Source organism: Felis catus, chromosome D4 (assembly GCF_018350175.1).
Source record: "Felis catus isolate Fca126 chromosome D4, F.catus_Fca126_mat1.0, whole genome shotgun sequence".
Lineage (NCBI taxonomy): Eukaryota > Metazoa > Chordata > Mammalia > Carnivora > Felidae > Felis > Felis catus.
In genome coordinates this window covers 61105143-61128807 of record NC_058380.1, presented here as the reverse complement: position 1 = coordinate 61128807, position 23665 = coordinate 61105143, and the positions used below count along the sequence as shown (strand labels likewise).

Below are 23665 nucleotides of genomic sequence, written 5' to 3'. Positions count from 1 at the left end.
AAGACTGGAAGGAAAAACTTCCAAATGGTACCATCTCTGGGTAGCCAGAAGTTAGCTGATTTCTTTATATTCTTGCATAGTTTCTAAATTTTCAGCTAAGCATATATCTTCCTAATAATCTGGAAAAAGTAAAGTGTTAGGGAGGAGGGGGGAGACAATCTATGTCAAGAATGTGATACTCTGGGCTGATGGCTCAGAGCCTGGAGGGTGTTTCCGATTCTGTGTCTCCCTCTCTCTCTGCCCCTCCCCCATTCATGCTCTGTCTCTCTCTGTCCCAAAAATAAATAAATGTTGAAAAAAAAATTAAAAAAAAAAAAAAAGAATGTGATAGTAGGAGGGGCGCCTGGGTGGCTCAGTTGGTTAAGCATCTGACTTCGGCTCAGGTCATGATCTCGCAGTTTGTGAGTTTGGGCACCACATCAGGCTCTGTGCTGACAGCTCAGAGCCTGGAGCCTGCTTCTGTCTGTCTGTCTGTCTGTCTGTCTCTCTCTGCCCCTTTCCTGCTCACTCTCCATCTCTCTCTCTCTCTCTCTCAAAAATAAATAAACATTAAAATTTTTTTTAAAAAGATATGATGGTAGGAAAGAGAGTCTAGACTCCATTTGAGATTCTACCAAATATGAGTCTCATTTCCAGGCCTCAAAAAAACTGAAATCCATTCACCATCAGAGTGTGGCAGGGTTGAGCCTTCCCTCAACTTGAAATTAAGGAAACAGCCTGAGTTAAATCTAAAAGACAGAAGAGCAAGGGTGGGTGATGAGACAGACCTTGGAACGGGCACCAGCTGATGTGGGTTCTGGTCCCAGCCTCATCTCCCCTCTCTGTGTGATGCAGGGTAAGCCCCTTCCCTCCCTGGACCTCGGGGTTCTCATCTACAATTTCAAGGGCTCGGACACAATGGGTTCTAAGCTGTTTTCCAGCTCAGAATTGGCAGCTGAAAGCCATAGGCTCTTGGCCATACTTTCTCAAAGTCTCCATGGCCCAATGGACCTCAGAAAGTCTTTCAACCCCACTGTTCTACCCCTGCCTTTAATAAAGCCACATCTGGAGTGTATCTCCTCTGTTCCCTGTTTTGTACAGTTCTTCACAGCTGGATCCCCATAAATCAATTTGTTCTGCAGACAAGTTCCCAGAACTGTCCAGAATCTTACCCAGAAAGGGCAGTTTTATTTCCCTTCAGCTTCTGGTTCCAAAAGGAGTTTCCTAAGCCCATTCTATGTCAGGACAGGCTCCCCAGGTCTTTCCAACCCCATGGCCAGCTGGGGTTTTGCAGAGTAGCCCAGACTCACGCTCCCCTCCCCTACCTGTGGGTGCAGAGGATGAACCAGCCTGGGAGCCTGCTTCCTGGCCCCTCTTAGGATGCGGTGCCCCCACCGTACAGTGAAAAGACTGGACGAAAATGACCCCCCAAGCCTCCTGCAGTTCTTGAGTTCAAAGTTTTCCCACAGATGAATAATGAGAAGAGATGAGTTGAAAAGTTAACTTCCCTATGGATGGAGGGGGAGGGAGACCGGGGAGCCTCTGAGGACTTCTTTTGCTCATTCGTTCAGCCACAAGGCAGCAAAGAGCACAGAATCCAGGACTTTTACAAAGAGCAACTGTTATTCTTGGGCAGAGGTCTGAGATACTCCTTACTGTTTCTGACGGCTGGCCTGGTACCCAGCATGTCTTAGTACAAGCAACTCTCAATGTTTGGTCAGCAAATGGTCCCCAAGCACCTGTTCAGCTGGGTGCTTTATGCTCCCAGCTTTGCCCACCTCATCTCGTTTAATGCTCATGACCCCCTGAGAGTTAGGTACTGGCACTGCCTCTATTTTACAGAGGAGGACTTGTGGTTCAGAGGGGTTAGGTTACTTGCCCAAAGTCACAGAGCTGGCAAGTGACCAATCAGAATTTATATCCGGGTCTGTCCTTCGACAAATTCCAACCTCTTTTAAATCTAGCCAGCCAAATAAAGCCAAATCTAGGTCCCTAATGTTTTCCTGCTAACAAGAGTTTGGACTGAGAATTCATTTGGGAGAATTTTTAAAGATAATCTTTCCCAAATGTACTTAGTTAGCAGAAGTACTTTGCTTAAAAAGCTGAATAGTACTCAAGGTTTATAATAAAATCAGCAGTCCCCTGCCCCTCCCCACCCCTACCCCATCCAGATCTGGCTCCCAGGCTCAACATTTCTTTTTTTTTTTTTTTTTTTTTTTTTTTTAAAACAACGTTTATTTATTTTTTTGGGGGGGACAGAGAGAGACAGAGCATGAACGGGCGAGGGGCAGAGAGAGAGGGAGACACAGAATCGGAAACAGGCTCCAGGCTCTGAGCCATCCGCCCAGAGCCCGACGCGGGGCTCGAACTCACGGACCGTGAGATCGTGACCTGGCTGAAGTCGGACGCTTAACCGACTGCGCCACCCAGGCGCCCCCAGGCTCAACATTTCAAGCTATTTCTTCCAGTATTTGCCTCCGTATTTCAGATAACATAGCAGCCCTACTTTCTCGTGATTTTTCTGTTTTAGATTATTATTATTGACTTCCTGTTATGGAAAATGAAGGTTGCCTTACACCATTTCTCCCAGTCTTGCTGCCATACACACAGACACGCATGCACAGCTCCACCCTGCCCCACAGCCCCTGATGTGATTTTATTGCCCTCAGAGCATCTGGGACAACCTAAGCTCGCCTAGACCTCTCTGCAGCAATGGTGAACAGAGTCTTGACCTTTGGTTAAATGGAGCAGATGTAATGCAAACGTTTATCTTCCCTACTCCCAGAACTCCAGTGGAAGCCACATCCCATCAGAATGGTTTGAAGAAATGAGGCTGGCTGGCCTGGAACAGAGAAGACTTGGACATATATCCTCTCTCCTTGAATCTCTGAGAGGCAAACACACTGGGTGGCCTCCCAGGGAGATCCAGAACAATAAGGGAACCTTCAGGGAGACAATTTCAGCTTCATAAGCCATTTGAGAAAAGAATGGCCTGAAAAGGGAGGAGCATCCCTCCCAGGGGCTATGGACTAGCCAGTGTCTCTGACCACAGACTGGGGACGAGGAGCGAGTCCTGCATCAGGAGTGAGTTGAACATAGGACTTCTACAGTCCCTTCAAATTCCACAACCCAGTAGTTTGCTTCCTTTTGTAACAGTTGGCAATTAGACTCCAGGGCTGAGTTGCAATCACTCTTGAGTTAATAACCAGAGCTGCCCAATAGACACACCCTTCTGGCAATTTCTTTTTGGGATACTGAAATAACTGTCTTAATTCTAATGAGCAATCACTTCCACTGACCCTTGCCTTGTAAAAGAAGGTTCAAGATGACTCACAGAGGAATCATGACATAGCAGATGTGACAAAACTCTCCGCCCCATGGGTTTCAAGCACTCTGAAGACAGAAACATGCTGGATGGAGTGATTGCAGCTGCCCTGCCCATAGACTGTGGGCCTCCCTGGCTCTGCAGCAAGAATCTCATGGGAGAGACTGCAAAACTCCCAAACCCAGTTTTGCTGCCTTTGAAAGAGAGAGAGGGCAGGCTGTATGGACAAAAGGGATTGCACCCAGACAGCTGGCCGTGAAGGAACCGGTCGGAACCTTCGGCCACTCTGCACTTGGGACAGTGTCCCCGGGTTTGTTCCTGGACTTAGCACCTTCAAAAGAAATGAGCTTGCCCAGAGACAGGAGTCCACCGTGACCTCCTGAACTTTCCAAGCAGGATAGACTCAGTAATTCTCATGCCATAAGTAACTGGCAGTGTGGCGTAACTGGACCAAGAGTGAAGGGGGCCCTGCGGGCAGGGGCTGTTGGGTGGGTCATCCCTCCTCTGGGGGAGGCAGAGGACAGAGCTCAGATAGCTGAGCTCAGATCCCAGCACTGCCGCCTATCAGCTGTGTGGCCTTAGATGAATTCCCTACTCTCTGTGAGTCTCAGTGTCCTCACATTTAAAAGGGGCACAGGGAGGGGACGACTAACACCTACCTCACTGGGTGTTTTGAGAATTAAATTAGATCATTTACATGAACTATTTAGAGCACAGCCCACCTCATGGAATAATAATAATAAGAATTATTATTATTATTATTATTATTATTATTATTATTACTATTAGCAGCAGCAGCAGCAGCAAACAGGAGACAGCAATCCTTACCCAGATGACTTTGTAGGATCAAACAAAATAATACCTTGAGGGGCACCTGGGTGGCTCAGTTGGTTGAGCGACTTTGGCTCAGGTCATGATCTCGAGGTCCCTGAGTTCTAGCCCACATTGGGCTCCCTGCTGTCACTATGGAGTCTGCTTCAGATCCTCTGTCTCCCTCTCTCTCTGCCCCGCCCCTACTTGTGCTCTCACTCTCTCAAAAATAAACAAACACTAAAAAAAAATAATGCCCTTGAAAACAGAACTCTAAAGTTGTGTATAAGTATGAGAAATCTAGTGTGTAGTGCATTAAACCTCACAAACATTAGGAGACTGAAGAGGCCAGTATTTCCCACCCTGCTTGTTAAATAAACATTGTAGTTGTGGTACAACCAGCCACGTAGCAAGGTCTTCAGAACTTTTTATCAAGATTGGTAACTAATTTTATTTCATAATTTCACATAATATATTAAAGCCAATGTTTGAAGATACGACTTTTTTTAACAGAATACCAATTTAACACTTTAAGAAAAACACACCCAGACCAAATTTAGAACACAGGGGACCGGATGGAATGACGGAATGGCGAAGAAAGTGCCGTCCCTGACTTGCTGTGTGACCTCAGGCAAAACCCTTTCCCTGCCTGGCCTCAGTTCTGCCATTGGCTACCTTGGGCACGGAGTGACCTCTGGGCACCTTCCAGGTCTGCATCCTGTGGACCCATGAGTTGGAGGATTTTTAGACCAATAGACTCGGCCTCAAATAAAGCTGTGGTATGTTTCCTGAACTGACAACACCATCTGGCGTGTGTGTGAGGGTAAGACATTAGTGACTGGCCAACCTGGAGCTTTCTGCCCTCTTTCTTTTTCTCGCTTGAACATCTGGCCACTCCAAATATGGCCCACAGACCAGCAGCCTTGGCATCATCCCGGAGCTCATAAGACATGTACAATGTACAGGCCCAACCCGGACCTACTCAACACGAATCTACCTTTTACCAAGTTTCCAGGTGATCCTGTGCACATGCAAGTGTGAGAAGCACTGTTTTCACAGGCAGAAAGAAGGAAGCTAGTTAGTGCAGGCAATTTAAGTTGAACATATACTCAACCCTTAAAGAAATCTGGAATTGACTCACATACATAAAATAAATCCTTCCCAAATGATGTCTAAGGGGTTCATCATGTGATGAAGATTTCGTTTCTTGGGAATGTTTACAAGTTTTCAAAAAGGACCCTTCTTGAATGGTATAAGCAGGCATCCGATGACAAACATGGCATCCCTGAACTTGATTTTCAAATGCGCCTGCACTGTCTGCATTGTTGTTATGTAATAACCACACTGGTGGGTATGTTTCCAGAAATTCAACATGAACTCGGCCACTCTGAGCTCCCAGCGGCCATCCTCAGGTTCTAGCCGCTTGGCCTCATCACAACACGGCAGCGGACTTCTTCACAGCCAGCTAGAGAATTTCTCTCAGCAGGTGACCTCTAGGAGCTGAGGCTGTCAGTCTTATAAGCACAAAGATCCAAATTCTGCCCACAAATAGTGGGCTTAGAAGAAGACTCCAGGCCTCAGAAAAGACAGCAGCCCCGACAGATCCTCGATTTCAGCCCATGAGCCCAGAGCAGAGAAGCCAGCTAAGTGATGCCCAGGCTAACGACCTACAGGGAAATGAGGGTTATTGTAAGCCACTGGGTTTGTGGTGGTTTGTTACACAACAATAGGAAACTAATACAGGTTTCGGTACTCAGAAGTGAGACAATGCTGTAACAGATATCTAGCATGGGGAGCAGCTTTGGAATTGAACAGTGGGAGAAAGCTGGAGGAATTTTGCAGAACATGGTAAGAAAGGCTAAATTTCCTTGAACAGACTGTTCATAGATATATGGATGTGGGGTACCTGGGTGGCTCAGTCGGTTAAGCGTCGGACTCCTGGTTTTGGCTCAGGTCATGATCTCATGGTTTGTCAGTTCAAGCCCTGCATTGGGCTCTGCAAAAACAGTGCAGAGCCTGCTTGGGATTCTCTCTCTCTCTCCCTGTCTCTGCCCCTCCCTCACTCGAGCTTTCTCTCTCTCAAAATAAATAAATTAATTAACTTAAAAAAATCTGGATAAAGAGGGCACCTAGGTGGTTCAGTGGGTTAAGCATCCACCTTCAGCTCAGGTCACAATCTCAAGGTTGGTGGGTTTGAGCCCCACGTCAGGCTCTGTGCTGACAGCTCAGAGCCTGGAGCCTGCTTCAGATTCTGTGTCTCCCTCTCTCTCTCTCTCTGCACCCTCCCCGGCTCATGCTGTGTCTCTCTCTCTTAAAAATAAACATTAAAAAAAAATTTTTTTAATGGATGTTGAGGACACTGTTGGTGAAGGATTACAAGGATTGATTAGAAGAAAGTGAGGACCACGTTATTGGAAACAGGAGTGAGGGGACCCTTGTTATATGGTGGCAGAAAGCTTAGCAAAACTTCCTGCACTTACGTAGAATTTGAAGGGATGAACCTGTTATATAGCTAAGATTTCCAGGCAGTGCTGGGTGCTGCCTGGTCTCCTGCCATGCATAGAAGAACACAAGAGACAGATAGATAGTTACACAAAAATGAAGTAGGACTAAATTATTTAGAAAATTCTCAGACTCTCCAGATGGCAAAAGATGGTAAAATCAGGATGGTTGCTGAATGTGTATCACAGAGAAAAGGTTGAGTGTATGACTGCACCACCTTTTGTTAAAACCCCAGAGAAATCAAAAGGTCAGAATATTCAGTCACACCAACTGTGGGGCCCTTTCAAGAAATTATGGGTGTGGGCACCTCAAACGTCTTCACAGCTGAACCAGGGGCATCTAGGAAACTTGAAGTCATTATCCCCCAGGCATCTTAACAGGAGGCCAACAGAGAAGCAACGTTTTTAAAAAGATCTGTGGATGTGGCTTCTGTTTAGTGAAGTGAAAAGCAGTGAATTCATACAAGATGCTCAAAGTTCTTGAGAAAATCATTTTAGCAGAAATCCTGCCAGCTTGGACTGCAAAAGGGACAGAGTACAACATGAACGGAGACTCTTGGGCCCCTAAAACTCCACTGGAGGAAGCAGGTTGGTAAAACTATTCAGTTGCAATCATGTTACCTTTCATATAAAAGGAAGGAGGACACGAAAAGGGGGAACTTCATGCCCAGAAGAAAGAGACAAGAGTCCCGGAGGTTCTTCCCAGGTCTCGAAAGTGAATCCAAAAAAGGCAAACATTTATGTGGCTAGATTTCAGAGTGTTATGGACCTGTGGCTCCTTCTGACCTTCATGTCCCCCTTTTAGAGACAGAAAGTCTGCAACCGTGATCACATGCTTTCCCACTGCTGTGTGCTGGCCATGTGAGGGCAGGTAACCTGTCCCTTTGGCTTTGCAGGCCCGTGGGTGGAGAGGAGCCACACCCTGGCCACAGCACATGCCAGAGGGCTCCCAGGAGCCCCATCTGGACCTGGACCCAACTTAGTTTTTGGATTTTCAGCTGGTGAGATTTCGATTCAGATGATGAAATTTTTGACTTTGAACTCATACTGTAATGAGATGAGGCTCAGGAACCTGGGGTGGGGATGAATGTATTTTTTATGTGGAGGGGGTATAAACTACTGCGGGCCAGAGGGCGGTCTGTGGCAGACAGAATGGGATGAGCCCCAAACATTCTGCCTTTTGGCGGACATGCTCTGTGTGGTCTCATCCCCTTGAGTGTGGGCAGGGGCTGGGAATATGATGGGATACAACTCTGCTGAAGACATTTTGTGGATGTAAATAATACCCTGGATCAGATGATTTCTGAGTTAAGAGATGGGAGATTATCCTGGGTCAACTTGACGTAATCAAGTGAGCTCTTAAAAGAGATAAGAATTAGCAATAGGCACTCTCCTACTGGCCTTAAAGAAGTAAACTGTCGTGTTGTGGAGGGGGCCACATGGCAGGGAGCAGAAAGTGGACTTTTAGAGCTGAGGTCTTTAATTCTGTGGCCCCAGAGAATTGGATTCAGCCAACAACCAGGGAGCTTAGAGGAGGACCCTGAGTCTCAGATGAGATCACAGCCAAGGTCGACACCTTAATTGCAGCCTTGGGAGACCCTGAGCAGAGAATCAAGTCGAGACATGCCCCAAATTTGACCTACAGAAACTGTAAGATAATATATTTAATGTTTTAAGCTGTTACAATGCAAAAGCTTCAAAGCAGTTATTAAAAATATATTCAAAGAATTTTTTAACACTATATTCAAAGAACTAAAAGAAAATGCGCTAACGATGGGTCAGTACAGAAGAAATCTCAACATAGAAATGAACGCTACAAAAAAGAACCAAATGGATATTCAGAGATGAGAAATATAATAACCAAAAACAAAACAAAACAAAACATAAACCCAGCAGCAGGTTTGAGATGGCAAAAGAAATCAAATGAACTTAAAGACAGATTATCAGACATTATCCAATTTGAAGAATAAAAGGGCAGAAAAAATATTTGAAGAGATAATGGCTAACATCTTCCCACACTGATTTTAAGAGCATTGCATTCCAAAGGCTGCAACAAACCCCAAGTCTGATAAACACGGGCCACATCTAGACGTATCTTAAACTGCTGAAAGACAAAGACAAAGAGAAAATCTTAAAAGCAGCAAGAGAAAAATGGCTCATCACAGGTAACCAAATGATTACCAAATGACCTCTCATTCAAAACCAAGGCAACACTAGGGTGGTATAATCTGAAACTCACCATGATGAAGGGGGGAATAAACCCTGTAAATGAGCATTCTATAGCCAACCAAACTATCTTCCAAAAAATTGAAGGTAGAATAGAAACATTCCCAAATAAATAAAAACTGAGCTTTTGTTGCTAACAGATCTAGCCCAGATGAAATACCAAAGAAAGTCTTTACACTGAAAGAAAATGATACCAGAGGGTACTCAGATTCACAGCAAGTGGTGAACAGCATGGAAAATGATACTTAGGTGATAAATATAAGAGACTGTGTATATATACATCTTTTTCTTCTCTTATTACTCTTCAGAGTAATAATAAAAATAAAGCCATAATTATACCATTCTACTGAATTTATAACATATATTAACACAATTTGTATGTCTACAATAGCACAGAGGAGGGGGTAGGAAATGAAGCTACACTGATACAAATTTGCTAAATTTTACTGGAATTAACTCAATACTATGCTGAAGATTGTGATAAATTCAGGAAGCAGACTATAATCCTTAGGGTAACCACTAAAAGTGTAACTAAAAAATTTAGGTAAGAAATCAACATGCTTGGGTACCTGGGTGGGTCAGCTGGTTAAGCATCTCACTCTCCATCTCAGCTTAGGTCTTGATCTCAGGGTTGTGAGTTCAAGCTCCACATTGGGCTCCGCGCTGGGCGTGAAGCCTACTTAAAAAAAAAAAAAAAAAAAAAAAAAAGGAAGAAAAAAGAAATCAACAATCTTAAGGGCATTCTTATCCCCATTATGTAGATGAGGAAATGAGTCCTGGGAGGTGAAATAACCTACATAGCTAAGGCTGGCCCCCAGGACCCCTGGCTCAGCACACTAGGACTAGGGGCCAACTCACACCTTCCAGTGGGTCAGATGGAGACACCCAGGCTCAGATTCCTCATCCATCAGTGAAGGAAAATGTTCATCAAAATATTGTAAATTGCCTCCCAGTCTGTACAAATATTTCCCTTGGCATCCTAAAAAAATATTATTTTTATTAGTTTTCTACCCTAAAAATAACCGCACATAAGTTGATAGCAGGAGGAAGAGGGATGACTTCTTAAGCCAAACAAGTTGGTGGCAGTGCCCAGTGAGCGCACACAAAAATGCACGTTGTGGCCCCCTTGCACTCTTTTTTTTTTTTTTTTTAATGTTTATTTATTTTTGAGAGAGAAAGAGACAGAGCGCAAGCGGGGAGGGGCAGAGAGAGAGGGAGACACAGAATCCGAAGCAGGCTCCAGGCTCAGAGCTGTCAGCACAGAGCCCAGTGCGGGGCTCGAACTCACGAACCTCAAGATCATGGCCTGAGCTGAAGTCGGACGGTTAACCGACTGAGCCACCCAGGCACCCTTGCACTCTTTATGAATTTGGTCGGCATCCATTTATGCCTGCCCGAACCGTCTTCCCACACCCCTGCATGGAGCTCAGACTGACACACAGCAAAGGTAAAATATGCATAACATAAAATTTCTCACTTTAACCATTTACGAGAGAACTGAGCTGTGCTGGAAGGGGTTCATACCCTAGTCCCACCTGCCAATGAGCTATTTAATCCCATAAGGATAAAATCACTAAATTCTTTAATACTTATTTTTGAATAAATGGCCGCAGATGCTTATTGTGCTTCACATTGTATAACATGTTATTTATGAAAATAGAAACTTAACAAGGGGCGCCTGGGTGGCTCAGTCGGTTAAGTGTCTGAGTTCCGCTCAGGTCATGAGCTCACAGTTCATGAGTTCAAGCCCCACATCAGGCTCTGTGCTGACAGCTCAGAGCCTGGAGCCTGCTTGGGATTCTGTGTCTCCCCCTCTCTGCCCCTCCCCTGCTCACGCGCGCACGCTCTCTCTCTCTCTCTCTGAAAAATAAACATTAAAAAAAAAAAAGAAATTTAATGAGCGTGTACTGCTTGCCAGGCACTAAGCTAAGCCCTCATCTGCTCTGTTATGTAATCCTCACAACCCCCCCCCTCCCCAAGGCTAGTTTCATTATTCTCATTTGACAGAAAAAGAAACCAAAGTTCAGTGTGGTTAAGAGGCATCAGATTGACACTAGCCAGGTCAGTTGGAGTTGTTCTGGGTGATTGTTAAACCAGATTGCTCAGAGAAGGGAGGATGCTTTTAAGACAGCATGAGGGGGTAGGAAATGTACGTTGAAATCAAGTACGCCTGTGTCTTCATTGCTCACATCTGATTGGTTACAAAACCAAAGACCTGCAATGTCCTCATAGTTTCCTTTTAATCATCACACTGATGTCATCAGGTTGACAAGATCTCAGAAGTGGATCTGGACTAGTTCACAGATCAGAATTACTGACAAACAGCAGCAGGAGCTGCTATAGCACGGAACTGAACACGGGGTTCAGGACCAAATCTCATCAATGAACAAATTTGAAAACTGCATTTCATAGAGCACATTGAATTTCCCCTGATGCTAATGTGTGATTAAAATGTGAAATGACATAAATGTCTTTTAAAGTCACAGAGGTAATTACCGAAAGTAGCCAGCCACATCACAGCTGGGCATTGTCGGAAGGCCACCGTGTGCTTCAAGTTTACTGTGGCTCAGCAAGTCACACTGTTCCTTTAAGACTTCAGCTTTGGTGGGGCGCCTGGGTGGTTCAGCAGGTTAAGCATCCAACTTTGGCTCAGGTCATGAGTTCACGGTTTGGGGGTTCGAGCCCCACGTCGGGCTCTGTGCTGACAGCTCAGAGCCTGGAGCCTGCTTCGGATTCTGTGTCTCCCTCTCTCTCTGCTCCTCCCCCACTCACGCTCTGTCTTTCTCTCTCTCTCTCTCAAAAATAAATAAACATTAAGAAATTAAAAAAAAAAGACTTCAGCTTTGGTTTAGTTCTCTTTAGCTAATGTAAACCTTTGCTGGAATTTTGACTATGGTGGCAACACATAAGCAAATAGCATTCTTTATTTCAATAAACCTGGAATATCTCAATAGTGTGAAGGAATCAATACAATGTTCCTCGTGTCCATCTGTCTACACTGAGAAAAACCTAACCCCATGCTTGAGGTGTTATCAGTGTACACAGAGTACATTACATGAGTCTGATTTCCACATATTCGTGGAACCCTCACAAACACCAAAAGAGAAGATTTACCTCTTTGCTAGGGGTTAAGAAAAAGACATGACAGTAGGACATACATCTTGATAGAAAAATATTTAAAGATTTTAATTCTCTGAATGAATGCCACGAGTTAACATTTTATGATCACCCTTCGAAAATAGGGCATTTGGGAGCAATTTTGAAGTTTTCCAAATCAGTACAAAGCTGATTAAATCCAACGTCACATTCACAGATTGCAAAATGACTTCCTTATAAAAACAAGGAAGCCAGGGTTGGGGTGGGTCTGTCACCAGAGTCCGGGGGCCTTGCCACTCCTTCGTGGAGCTTCTTGGTATTACATGTGTTCCTTAAAGAACCATTTCTGATGTTCCGAGTTGGTGCAGAGCCGTAGAAATGGTATGAAACTGTCACTGAAGGCCTTCTTCTCAGCCTGAACGCATTTATTGGACTGTACGTGAAATAAAGAACCATCCTACAAGAGAGAATAAGCACTGGCTGTTTACCAGAAATACAAATAATTCCTCAGAAAGTAGCTTTTTCCTTAAAATGTGTTAAGAGCTCGGGTGATTTTTTATCATTGCAGAAATATTTACTGAGCACTGTGTTTGCCCCGTACTGAGGCAACTCAGGACTGCCCACGCATAGACAGAGCCAGGAGTGGACAAGCGCGTCAGGCTCGCCAGGGTCCCGGACTCCACCGTCAGGGCGAGTGGTGCCACCTGCTGGCTGCTCTGGGGATCCGTCAGATCCCAAGTCTCCCTACTGCTATTCTTCTCCTTGAGGGAAATTAGGATCAAAGATTCTTTATTAACATCTTCCGCTTCCCTTAGGTCAACTAATTCCATCCCTGGCGATCTCTTTCTCTTAGGTATTTAAATACAGAATCAGGAAACTTGGCTGTAGTCCCAGCTCAGCCAGAGAACAGCTGGGCAAGGGGACAAGTCACCTGAGGACATGGGTTCTATGGGACTGTGCCAATTTCCCCAACCCCAAAAGATCATGGTCCTCTTTAAGGCCTTCCCCTTGTCTTCCTTTTCCCAACTGTTCTGAGTTACCTCAGCGAAACTCTCCCCCATCCTTGAGTCTGTTTTTTTCCTCCACCTCTCTGTTGTAAGCTTTAAGTTCCCTGGGAACTTAATCACAGCTGAGCAAGTGACATACCTGTTCCAGGGAAAGAGAAACCTTTGGGAATAAAATTATAGGCAGAAGAATCTCAAAAATATTAACCCTGAAAACCCTTAAAAGAGTTCAAATGTTGCCTTCAGAGTACCATGAAAGGAAATAATTAAATAGCATCCCTTTTCCCAACCTTCTAAGGAGACTTTACTTTTCCTTAATTGGTCACTGAAATTTAAAGATACAATTTTAATGATGTTTCAAACCAATTTTATGATTTCTAGCTTACATTACTGTGTAAGCCCCTTGAGGGCTTACAGTTAGAAGAAACAAGACAAGGGGATGGAGGCAGGCGCTGCAGAGAACCAGACGGGGAGCTTGCAGAAGTATCTTCCCTCTTATTTCTGATATCAGACGGATAACACCATGGCGCAGGCTTGTTCAGGTAGCCCGCAAATTTCACTGATAATCATATCTTCTACAGGAAAATGTACTCCAACTTTTAATCATGCTTAGAATTAACCCATTTATTAGCAAATTAGACCAATCTTTTCATCCCTGGGGCCAGGCTGGGAACGAAAGCTTCCTATGGAGATAAAAATAAACTCATTTCGTCTTTTGAATTATTTTCTTTGGATTTACTCCCTCAAGTGCTTTTTAGTGAGTCAAAAGATTTGACAGATTCACAAGTCCTGTTACAGCTTGTGGCCAAGTGTGGTGGGGCTAGTGCCTAACGGGCCTGAAATAATACCCGGTTCCAAATCAACATCAACTATTCTGATGGAGAGCCAGCGCCATCAGAGAGATGTTTTCTTGGTGATTACCCTGCAGGTAACAACTGATCTCTATAGAGCTTTATGGTTTCCAAGGACTATTTCTGTTGTCCATCTAGTCCACACTAGAGGTAGACAGGCTATTATTGTTCCCATTTTACAGCTGGGAAAAATGAGGCTTAAAGAAATGGAGTAGCTTGCCCCTGGATCTAACCTCACATCCTCACGCTTTGGCTATTCGTTTCACTCATTTTAAGCCCATTTCATCCTTGACTGTGTTTGCGACAGCTCCTCACTCCGGGACTATGGCTCACGGTCTAAGGAGGCCAGAACGACTAGATGGGAGTCAAAGCACTCCTGATGCTGGATGCCGGCGCCCCGACCATACTGTTGGGTCCATGGTGAACTCCCTGGTCTCCCCAGATGTGGCCGCATCCCTGAGACCCTCGAGGACTGTGCCAGGGAACACTCTTTACCTCCAGTCCCCCTTCTGCAGCCCATGCACCGAGAGCAAGGAGGGCAGCAGACGGCTCACTTACCTCCCGCAAGATGAACTTCTGATTCTCCGGGGCAGTTTCCTGGCAGAGTTGCATGACGAGAATATCCATTCCTGCGTCCACAGCGATGCAGGCCTCTGGCTGGTGAGTGTTATAGCGTATTTCATTCCGAGACGTGTACTCGAAAAACTAAAAATGGAGCAGCCAATCGTGCGTCAGTTACTCTCTGATGTGGAGAGAGGGAAATGGCTGGACGAGAGCCTGGGGTGACTTGGAGCTGGAAGAAACTCAAATCCCACCCACTCATCTCTAGGTGTCTGACACTGCTTAAGGCAGGAAGGCTTTAAAGGTCCAGGTAGCCAATGTTTCCCTCCTCTGGGTCTCCTGCGTCTCCTGCGTCCTCCACGGGCCCGCCCTGGTGGTTTATCTGCCTCCTGGGGCTGGAATCTGTTGCAATTCACAGACCTTCCAGAACTTGCTCCCCTGACCAGCCTGAAGCTCAGCACTTAACCCAGACAGACCTGCCCCGGCCACCAGCAATTGCCCTAAACACCACTTTACATGGCACTATCCATCAAAACCTAGAATTCTGTTCAAGCATTAATTCTAAAGAAGTCATCGGACACGCAGATCTGTTGCTCCCCACCCCCCCACTTTTGTTTCTGACAAGAGGTTAGTGGCATGGTTACTTTACAATCAAAAACAGGCAGGCAGGGAATCAGTTAACTAAACAGTAATACAGCCACACAAAGGATTATCAAGAGGCCATTAGGAATGACATTCTCAAAGGATGTCTAATAACATGTGAAAAGTATGATGAAGTGGAAAGAATGGAATATAAAACATATAGACATTATGATAATAACTATTTAAAACACATGATCTAAAGGCCTTGCATAAAGGAAGACGAGAAATAACTAGGTCTTAGTTCTAATGGTGGTTGCAGGGTCCTGTCATTCACTTACTGCTTATATTTTTTTGCATTTCCCAAATATTCTGCAAAAGCATATAGTACCCTCATAATGCAAAAAATATATATATATACATCAAATATTTAATTAAAAAAATTTTTTTAACGTTTATTTATTTTGGAGACAGAGAGAGACAGAGCATGAACGGGGGAGGGGCAGAAAGAGAGGGAGACACAGAACCGGAAGCAGGCTCCAGGCTCTGAGCCATCAGCCCAGAGCCCGACGCGGGGCTCGAACTCACAGACCGTGAGATCGTGAGATCGTGACCTGAGCCGAAGTCGGAGACTTAACCGACTGAGCCACCCAGGCGCCCCTCAAATATTTAATTTTAAAAAAAAGAGAGACTTCCCTCATTTCTCTCTTTAAAGACCCCACACAAACGGTCCCTTGAACATTCAGGCTCCCGCTGTCTGTTTTCCCCTGGCTCAAGAATGTCAAACTATAGAGAAGCAGCACCTACCTGGTTCTGACCCATTCCATGACAGTGGTAGAGAAGGACCTGGTGTCCCACGATTTGGTTTTCATTGGGAGGGTTATAGTCAAAGCAGTAATCTCTTAGTCCTTTGTTCTGGAGCTAAACAAAACATAAAGGTGGCATTTTGGTCCAGATTTATACACAACAACAGGTTCCACCCAAGGCTCCCACGGTAATGACTCCCATTGGAGAGCCACTCCATTGGAGAGGAGTCATTGAGTCAAGAACCGGACTTACTGGGTAAGAGCTCCTTAGATTTTTAGTTTTGAAAGTGCTTTCCCATTCTATACCATAGGCAAGAATCATAACCCCCATTTCTAAAGATAAATCTGAGTTGCAGAGAGATTAACTCTTTATGACCTGAAAGCTCTTATCTCTCCATTTCTCCTTGGTGCAGACTTATTGCTGCACTGGTCTGTGCAGAGCTGGGTTGCTGCCTCACACATGTACCAAGGACCCCTGCAAGCAGGCATCTGCAAAAGACATCCTGTGTGAGAGACTCACCATTTTCCAGATGAGAAGTCCACCATTCTAGACTATAGGAACAGCACAATACAGAGCTGATGGCCCAAGGTCACACGAGTGGAGATGCCTGAGTCTTGAATCCAGGAACTCAGACCCCAAGTCCAGTGCTCTCCCCATCACTCAACGCTGTCTAATCTAATGCCATCTCTAAGGTACCCTTTAGATCTAAAACCCTTCGATCATTCCAAGAGAAAAAAATCATGCTCCCGCCTCCCTTTTAGTAGCCTCCAGGGACAGACATACACCTTCCAAATCTCTTTCTGGAGAGTTCAAAGACCCCTCAATGAACTCCTCATGAATCCCTCTCCTGCCCTGGCCCTCGTCCACCCTTGACTAGCCTGTTTCTGAAGATAAGACTCAGTCATATTGAAAGAAGATTCCACAATCCAATCCACTAGCTCACAAAGCACAGACTTCCATGTTCCTGAAGTCCCTTTGCTTGTGAAGAAATCTGGTTAGAATAAGCAGAACACCTCAGATTTGGAAGGGCTCAAATGTCATCTAGCAAATCAGTCCCCACGCTTGACCACCAAAGGACTGTGACCTCAAATGAACTCCCTATGTTCAGAAAGATTTGAAATGGAAAAAACACTAAAAGAGAGGTGGGAACCCCTAAAAATTAAAACTGAGATAAACTAAGCTAGCTGTATCAAGTTGGTGAAACAGAAAAAAGAATGATATTAAATGACTTTAGAACATTCCCTGCTGTTTTTGTTTTTTAGAACATTCCATGTTTGATTACATTTCCTTAGTGAACTATATTCTATAAACAAATAGAGCAGCAAAGAAATCCTAAACCTCATTCAGTATCAACTGTCAGTGGTAATAGTGAATTATTATTTTGAAACTATTTTAAATATCTTTTAAGATAAAGCAAATAAATAATATGGTAATATTTTTGAAACTAAGATTTTCAGTGTAAGAAAAAAGTAATACAAGTATAATATCGAAGAAGAAAAAATCCTGTAAGATTACATTTAAATTTGAGATATCAGTATGAGTTCATGATTTGTTTCTCAAAAATATGCATTTCCTTTCTCTACCCACTGAAAAACTATAGCACTGTGCACCCCACATGGTACCCACTGGCCATATGTGGCCACTGGGCACTTGAAATGTGACCAAGTCCAAATTGAGATATGCAGTGAGTGTAAAATACACAGCAGGTTTCAAGACAGTATGAGAAAAAGACGTAATGCATCTCGATAAATTTTTACATCAACTACATGTTGAAATGATAATACTGGGGATACATTGAATTAAATAAAATATATTATTGACTTCACTTGCTCCTTTTTAAAATATGGTTACTAGGGGCACCTGGGTGGCTCAGTTGGTTGAGCGTCCAACTTCAGCTCAGGTTGTGATCTTGTAGTTTGTGGGTTCAAGCCCCACATTGGGCTCTGTGCTGACAGCTCAGAGCCTGGAGCCTGCTTCAGATCTCCTTCTCGGTCTGTCACTCTCCCACCTGCACTCTCTTTCTCTCAAACATAAACATTAAAAAAACTTTTTAAATAATAAATAAATAAACCTTAAAAATAAAGTTAAATATAGTTAAATTTTTAATTACGTATGTGGCTAGCATTATGTTTCTGGTGTACAGTGTGGTCTAGAGACAGAGACCACAGCTGGCATCCGGACTGTGGGCTCTGAACACTGCCCCCCAGTGAAAGTGTCAGGGGCTCTGGGAGGGATGGCAGCAAATGTAGAAGATGAGCGTGGCCGGGATCAAGGAAGCAATCAAGCTACTACAAGGGGTCAAGATCACAGAAGCCAAAATGAAGAGGTTCTCACTAGCTGAAGATGGGCAACCTGAACTGTTCAAAGAAAAAAACAGAAACCAACAGACGAACTGCAGCACACTGACCATATAAAACCCCACTGGTTTACAGTGATGCTCAAGAAAAGAAAAAGCCAACAAGCAAATGAGCCAACAAACAAACTGGAGGAAACTGAAGTGCCAATTCTTACTCTGAAAACAGGCAAATAAAGAGAAGGACTTAAAAATTGTTATGCCTCTTCTTGTTTTTAATTTTTTAAGTTTATTTTTTATTTTGATATATATAGAGAGAGAGAGTGCAAGTTGGGGAGAGGCAGAGAGAGAGAGAGAGTGAGCGAGCAGGGGAGGAGCAGAGAGAGAGAGAGAGAAAGAAAGAGAGAGAGAGAGAGAAAGAGAGAGAGAGAGAGAGAATCCCAAGCAGGCTGCACACAGTCAGCTCAGAGCCTGATGCGGGGCTCAAACTCATAAACTGTGAGATCATGACCGGAGCTGAAATCAAGGGTCAGATGCTTAACTGACCGAGTCACCCACTCATCCCTAAAATCTGTTATGCCTTTTCTGAATGAACTCTAAATTTCACGAATACCAAATGGTCCCAGTTAACAAGGGAACGTTCTTCTTTACAGAAACATCTCAGCTAAAAATGCAGAGGAAATGAAAGGATTAGAAAAAGCACCATTTGACAATGCCACTTGAAGTTTGGGTCTAGGTGATGATTATCAACAGTTACAGAAAACACGAGAGAGGATGCTGACATGGCCCCTGATAGTGGCTGGTCCCGGACAGGCCCCATGGACCCGCTGATCAATGTCATCGCTAGAAGCAGGATGACCAGAGGTTAGGTGCTCCTGCGATGATGCTGCAGGAGCACAAAACACACCTGTGAAGTGTTCTTGCCATAAAAGGTTGATGATTCCATTCCAATCAGACCTTTGGACCTCACTTCCATTTTAAGAACTATGGGCAAGAGGCACGATTTAAAAGACACCACAAGGAAACAATTAGGTAATTCCAAGGGAGAGATGTGCTACTGGACAACGGATGCTGTTTTTGCAACAATATTAGCACAAGTGGGGAGGAGGAGGGAAGAGGTCTGCCTTAGATGAAGGAGACGTGGGAGGGAGGACTAGCAGCCAACCACAACGCGAGACCTTGTCTGGACCCCAGGTGGAACCAGCCAGTTACCCTGAGAGAGGTGTGAAAAAGCAGGGGAATGTGGGTAAGGGCTAGATATTAAAGGGTACCAAGAAATCACTGCTCACTCGACGGGGGTGTGATAATGGTCTGCGGTTAGAAGATACCGTCCATACAGACGTGCACGGGGAAGCGAATGGGAGTGAAATGACAGGATGCCTGGGGTTTGCTTGAGCAAAGAAAAATATGAGAGGATGCAGCAGAGGAGACAGAAAGCAAGAGAGGCAATATCATCATAATTCTAGAAGCTCGGGAACAGGGTTCATTACATCATTCTCTCTGCTTGAACCTTTTCATAGCAAAGACTGAATTGAATGCGTTAACGTCCTGCTTTGTGTTTATCAAAGACTCCCAGAATGGAACATGGACACTTCTGATCAACACGACACAGCAGAGGACACCTTCCTAAGTTGGTGTCGTTCCTCCCCAAAGCCAAAGGCACTGGACATTTTAGTTGGCTTCATCCCAGAGACATTTCTTTCAGGTTCTTTGAAATAACCAAAGTGACTCTTCTCCCTCTACTACTGCCTTTATCAATCCCCGAGCTGGGAATTATTAACTGGTCCAGCCATCTGAAGCTTGAAGTAATGTGAAACCGGACATGGAAACACCAGGTGAGCCTCAGTTTCTTTATCTATAAAACGGGAGGCTTATAGTCACCAATTTGGAGATGGCTTCTAGTGCTGACATTCTGGACTTGAGGCCCAGACACGGGGAGAAGGAAAGACAGTGGATTAAAGCAGGGAGGGGAGAAGGGGTGAGGAAGGCTAGCAGTCCCCATGAAGGGGCCTTTCTTGGCTAGGATTTATTGGTCAGGGAAGCCCCTGCCCACCAGAGGCCCGCCTCACTCACCATCCCAAAGAAGCCAGGCCTGTCTTCAGGCACGTGCAATTCTGGGTACACGTTTTCCAAGAACCACCTGAAGTCCTTACACTGGAGCTTTGCACGGAGCTGCTTCCTCTCTGTCACATCGCCAAAGGGTTCCTGAGGAAACAGCAAAAGCAGTGAGTCCCTGCAGGGCACGTACTTCCTACCAAAGCCTTCTCTCCACGGATGCTTCCCTCCTCTGCAACGTGTACCGAGAACCCACTGTGTGCTGGGTCCTATACAGGCTCAGAGGGTCAGACCAGCCTCAGACACAGCAACAGCACCTTGGCAGGAGAGACCATCACACAAACAACTGCATTCTCGGGCACTCTCGCTACAAGGAGGTGTGGCCAGGTGCTCTAGGGAAGGACACCAAGCGCCTGGTAATGAAGTCAGGGAGCCAAGTCCTGGGGCTGCGTCAGCTCCCTGGACCCGTGCATCTGCACCATCGATGAGTGTGTGATCACAGACCAGTGGACGTCAGTCGAGTACATACACCCTGACATTCTGAATTACTGCTGATCCCTGAAGCGTTCACTTTCAAACACAGGTGAATATTCTCAATGTAACCATGTACATAGACCTTATGTGCTCAACATGCTGAAGTCTGAACATATGCTTACAATGGTAAGTGCCAAGTGCTGCAGTGAAAAATACTCATGGAAGTTTAGTTTTCTGGACAAAACAAGTGATTAAGAACTTCTAAATAATTGCGGCACCTGGGTGGCTCACAGCATGATCTCGCAGTTCATGAGTTCAAGCCCCATGTCAGGCTCTGTGCTGACAGCTTAGAGCCTGGAGTCTGCTTCAGTTTCTGTGTCTCCTCTCTCTGACTCTCCTCTGCTCTCTCTCTCTCTCTCTCTTTCAAAAATAAATAAACATTAAAAAAAATTTTTTTAACTTCTAAATAATTAAATAAAGCAAGCATCTATTTAGCATAGCCACAAGAGCAGTGCCGAGCACTATTACTGTCCTTGCAATATGATGTTAAAGTATTAAAATTTAACAGGCTAAATACTTAACAAAATGGTAATGTCAGGAAAACATCTGAGCAAAATTTCAGAGTTTTACTTATTTCCCAGAGGGCCTTCCTTTGATGAGTCATTGTGCCCTCATCTTCAACCAAATATCCCTTTTAACACTTGGCCACAGGCATCCAGACAAAAGGTGTACGTGGGGCCCCTCTAATATGGTCATTCTTTGGGAAGCCTCAGGAAGAGAGAGCTGTGGGTTCCAGACTGGGTAATGGGAAGGAGCAGATGTTTCCACCCTGCAGCCTTGGGCATGACAGAGGAAGCAATGACCCTGGAGCCCAGAGGCAGAAAGGGGCCAAGGTCAGGGGCAGGTCCACAGGGCTCTGCAGAGCAGGGAGTGGGTTCTACGCACCCCAGGCTCAGTTCTGCCCACATCACCCACGAGGCCTTGGGCAAGCTCTCTGAGCTTCAGTTCTGGCATCTAAAATGAGAATTGGGGCGCCTGGGTGGCTCAGTAGGCTGAGTGTCTGACTTCCTCAGGTCATGATCTCACAGTTCGTGAGTTCCAGCCCCACATAGGGCTGACAAGCTCAAGCTCAGAGCCTGGAGCCTGCTTCGGATTCTGTGTCTCCCTCTCTCTCTGCCCCTCCCCCGTTCAAACACAGTCTCTCAAAATTAAATAAACATTAAAAAAATAATAATAAATAAAAAATGAGAATTTCATAGCTATCCTGAAGGGCTGCTGTGAGGATTCAGAAAAAGAGGTTTACATTTTCATTTTAGTTGATGCTGGTGCAGAGTGGGCACCCTGTCCAGGGGCCTGTAGAGCTGGCCAGTGCAGAGGCAGTGGACCTATTTGCTAAAGCTTATTTGTAACCCTAAAACCACTACCACCACCATCATCTGCAAACACATACAGAGAGGGATAAAAAATCTGAGTCACCCAATGTGACGCTCCTGGCTGAGATCATGTCTCAGCTCTCACGCTGTAAACAAGTGTCCTGTTCATCGCCCACCTAGTGCCACATTTTGCTGCTTTGTGTTGGTGACCTCACTGTTTAAAAGGCCCCCGAGTGTGGTGCTGAAGGGCTGGCTAGTGTTCCTCGGTGCAAGAAGGCTGTGTTGTGCCTGGCGGAGAAAATACGTGGATTAGGCACGTGTCACGGTGTTGTTGGCCATGAGTTCAATGCAAACAATCTTTCGGCAGAAATATACACAAAACCACGTATTGTATACTGTATGTATTGATCGGTTGGCAAAAATGTCAACCTGCAAGAGGCCTGAAGGAACCTAACACCGTATTTCTCTGAGAAGCAGCGGCTCAGTAGCCTTGAATCAGTGTTTGCAATGATGACACAGACCATAATTACTGTAAATGATGAGAATCAACATGAATGTATTATTATAAGTGGGGGGATAAAGTTTTCCCATACTTGTATCTATTTCTGGAACCAGGTCCACTATGGCGGGGAGGCCAGAATCAGCTGCTTTTGTTTGGATGAGGCCAGCTGGGATACAGGTGGGCCGGGGAACTCACCAGGCGGGCATGGGGGTTGCGATGGTAGTAGAGTTCTTTAAATTCATCCATCCACACTTCAGCTGCTCGGACACTGTTGGCCAGAGCCTTATTGCGGGAGTAGGGAGCTTGCTTGGGGAAAACGTGGCCAACGTGAGAGCACGGGTGTGTTTCCAAGGTCCCACCGCACTGCCAGATCTGTGCAAAGAGCAGGAAGGAGGCCGGGTGGGTGAGTGGCGGGGCGGGGGGGGGGGGGGGGTGGCGCGGAATGGTGAGCTGCTGGCCCACCGTGCCCGCAGCAAGGAGGCTGGGCACACAGACATCATGATGAACACTGCCAGGCCTCACCCTCCATGGGGTAGGAGGCCACCTCCCCAGCACATTCAGGACACAGGATGCAGTCAAAGAGCAAGAACACAACCCCAAAGACAAACAAGCCGCCGGGAGCAAGATCCCAGAGTCCATGCACTAGAGCTCATGCACTTGACTCACAGGAGCACCCATAACTGACCTCACTGGGAACCCATTACTCATTATGCAAAACACAGGCTCATTACCTGATCTCCTAGCCACAGAAGATAGGAAAGCAGCGAGTAAGGAGAGAGGTTTGGAAGGGGAAAGGAAGAACTTCTAGAGGCAGAGAGCAGCCTGACACCTAGGGAAGAGGCAGAAAGACCATTAAAAGCACATCCTAAACCTCAACAGGCTGACTTGTCTGAGACCAGCTCATGCTGGGGCACAGGGCCGTGAAGACCCCACGGTTCCCAGGATGTGAGACCGGGGAGAGTATCTTGTACTTATAATGGGGGGTGTGAGTCCTCAGCGGAGGGCCAATTCTTATTAACTCTCTCTAAGCAGGAAACCATATAAAATACTACCAAAATTTAAAATTTTCTGTTAAAAACTACAGACGTTAACATAAAATGTTGATGCTCAAAATGCAGGATTCGGTTAACTGGAAAACCCACTGAAATGCTAGTGGCCTCTCAAAGGGGCATCCGTGGGACACAAGCAGCAGAATCAGTAAATGGGCTTTTCCCAAAAAGCAGATTCCT

The 23665-nt window shown here is 45.3% G+C and overlaps 1 protein-coding gene across 1 annotated transcript in view; it reads right to left on the bottom strand.

Moving 5' to 3' along the window:
• Positions 1-12002: 12002 nt before the first annotated feature.
• The window catches only part of GALNT12 (polypeptide N-acetylgalactosaminyltransferase 12), a 38096-nt gene continuing 26433 nt past the window's right edge, over positions 12003-23665 (bottom strand). Inside the window, exons 6-10 of the mRNA XM_011288676.3 lie at positions 22632-22808; positions 20106-20237; positions 15740-15853; positions 14351-14497; positions 12003-12394 (exon numbers count right to left, since the gene is read on the bottom strand). Of these exons, the coding sequence (XP_011286978.3) occupies positions 12257-12394; positions 14351-14497; positions 15740-15853; positions 20106-20237; positions 22632-22808 (708 nt within the window). The 3' untranslated portion in view covers positions 12003-12256. The remainder of the gene's footprint in view (positions 12395-14350; positions 14498-15739; positions 15854-20105; positions 20238-22631; positions 22809-23665) is intronic.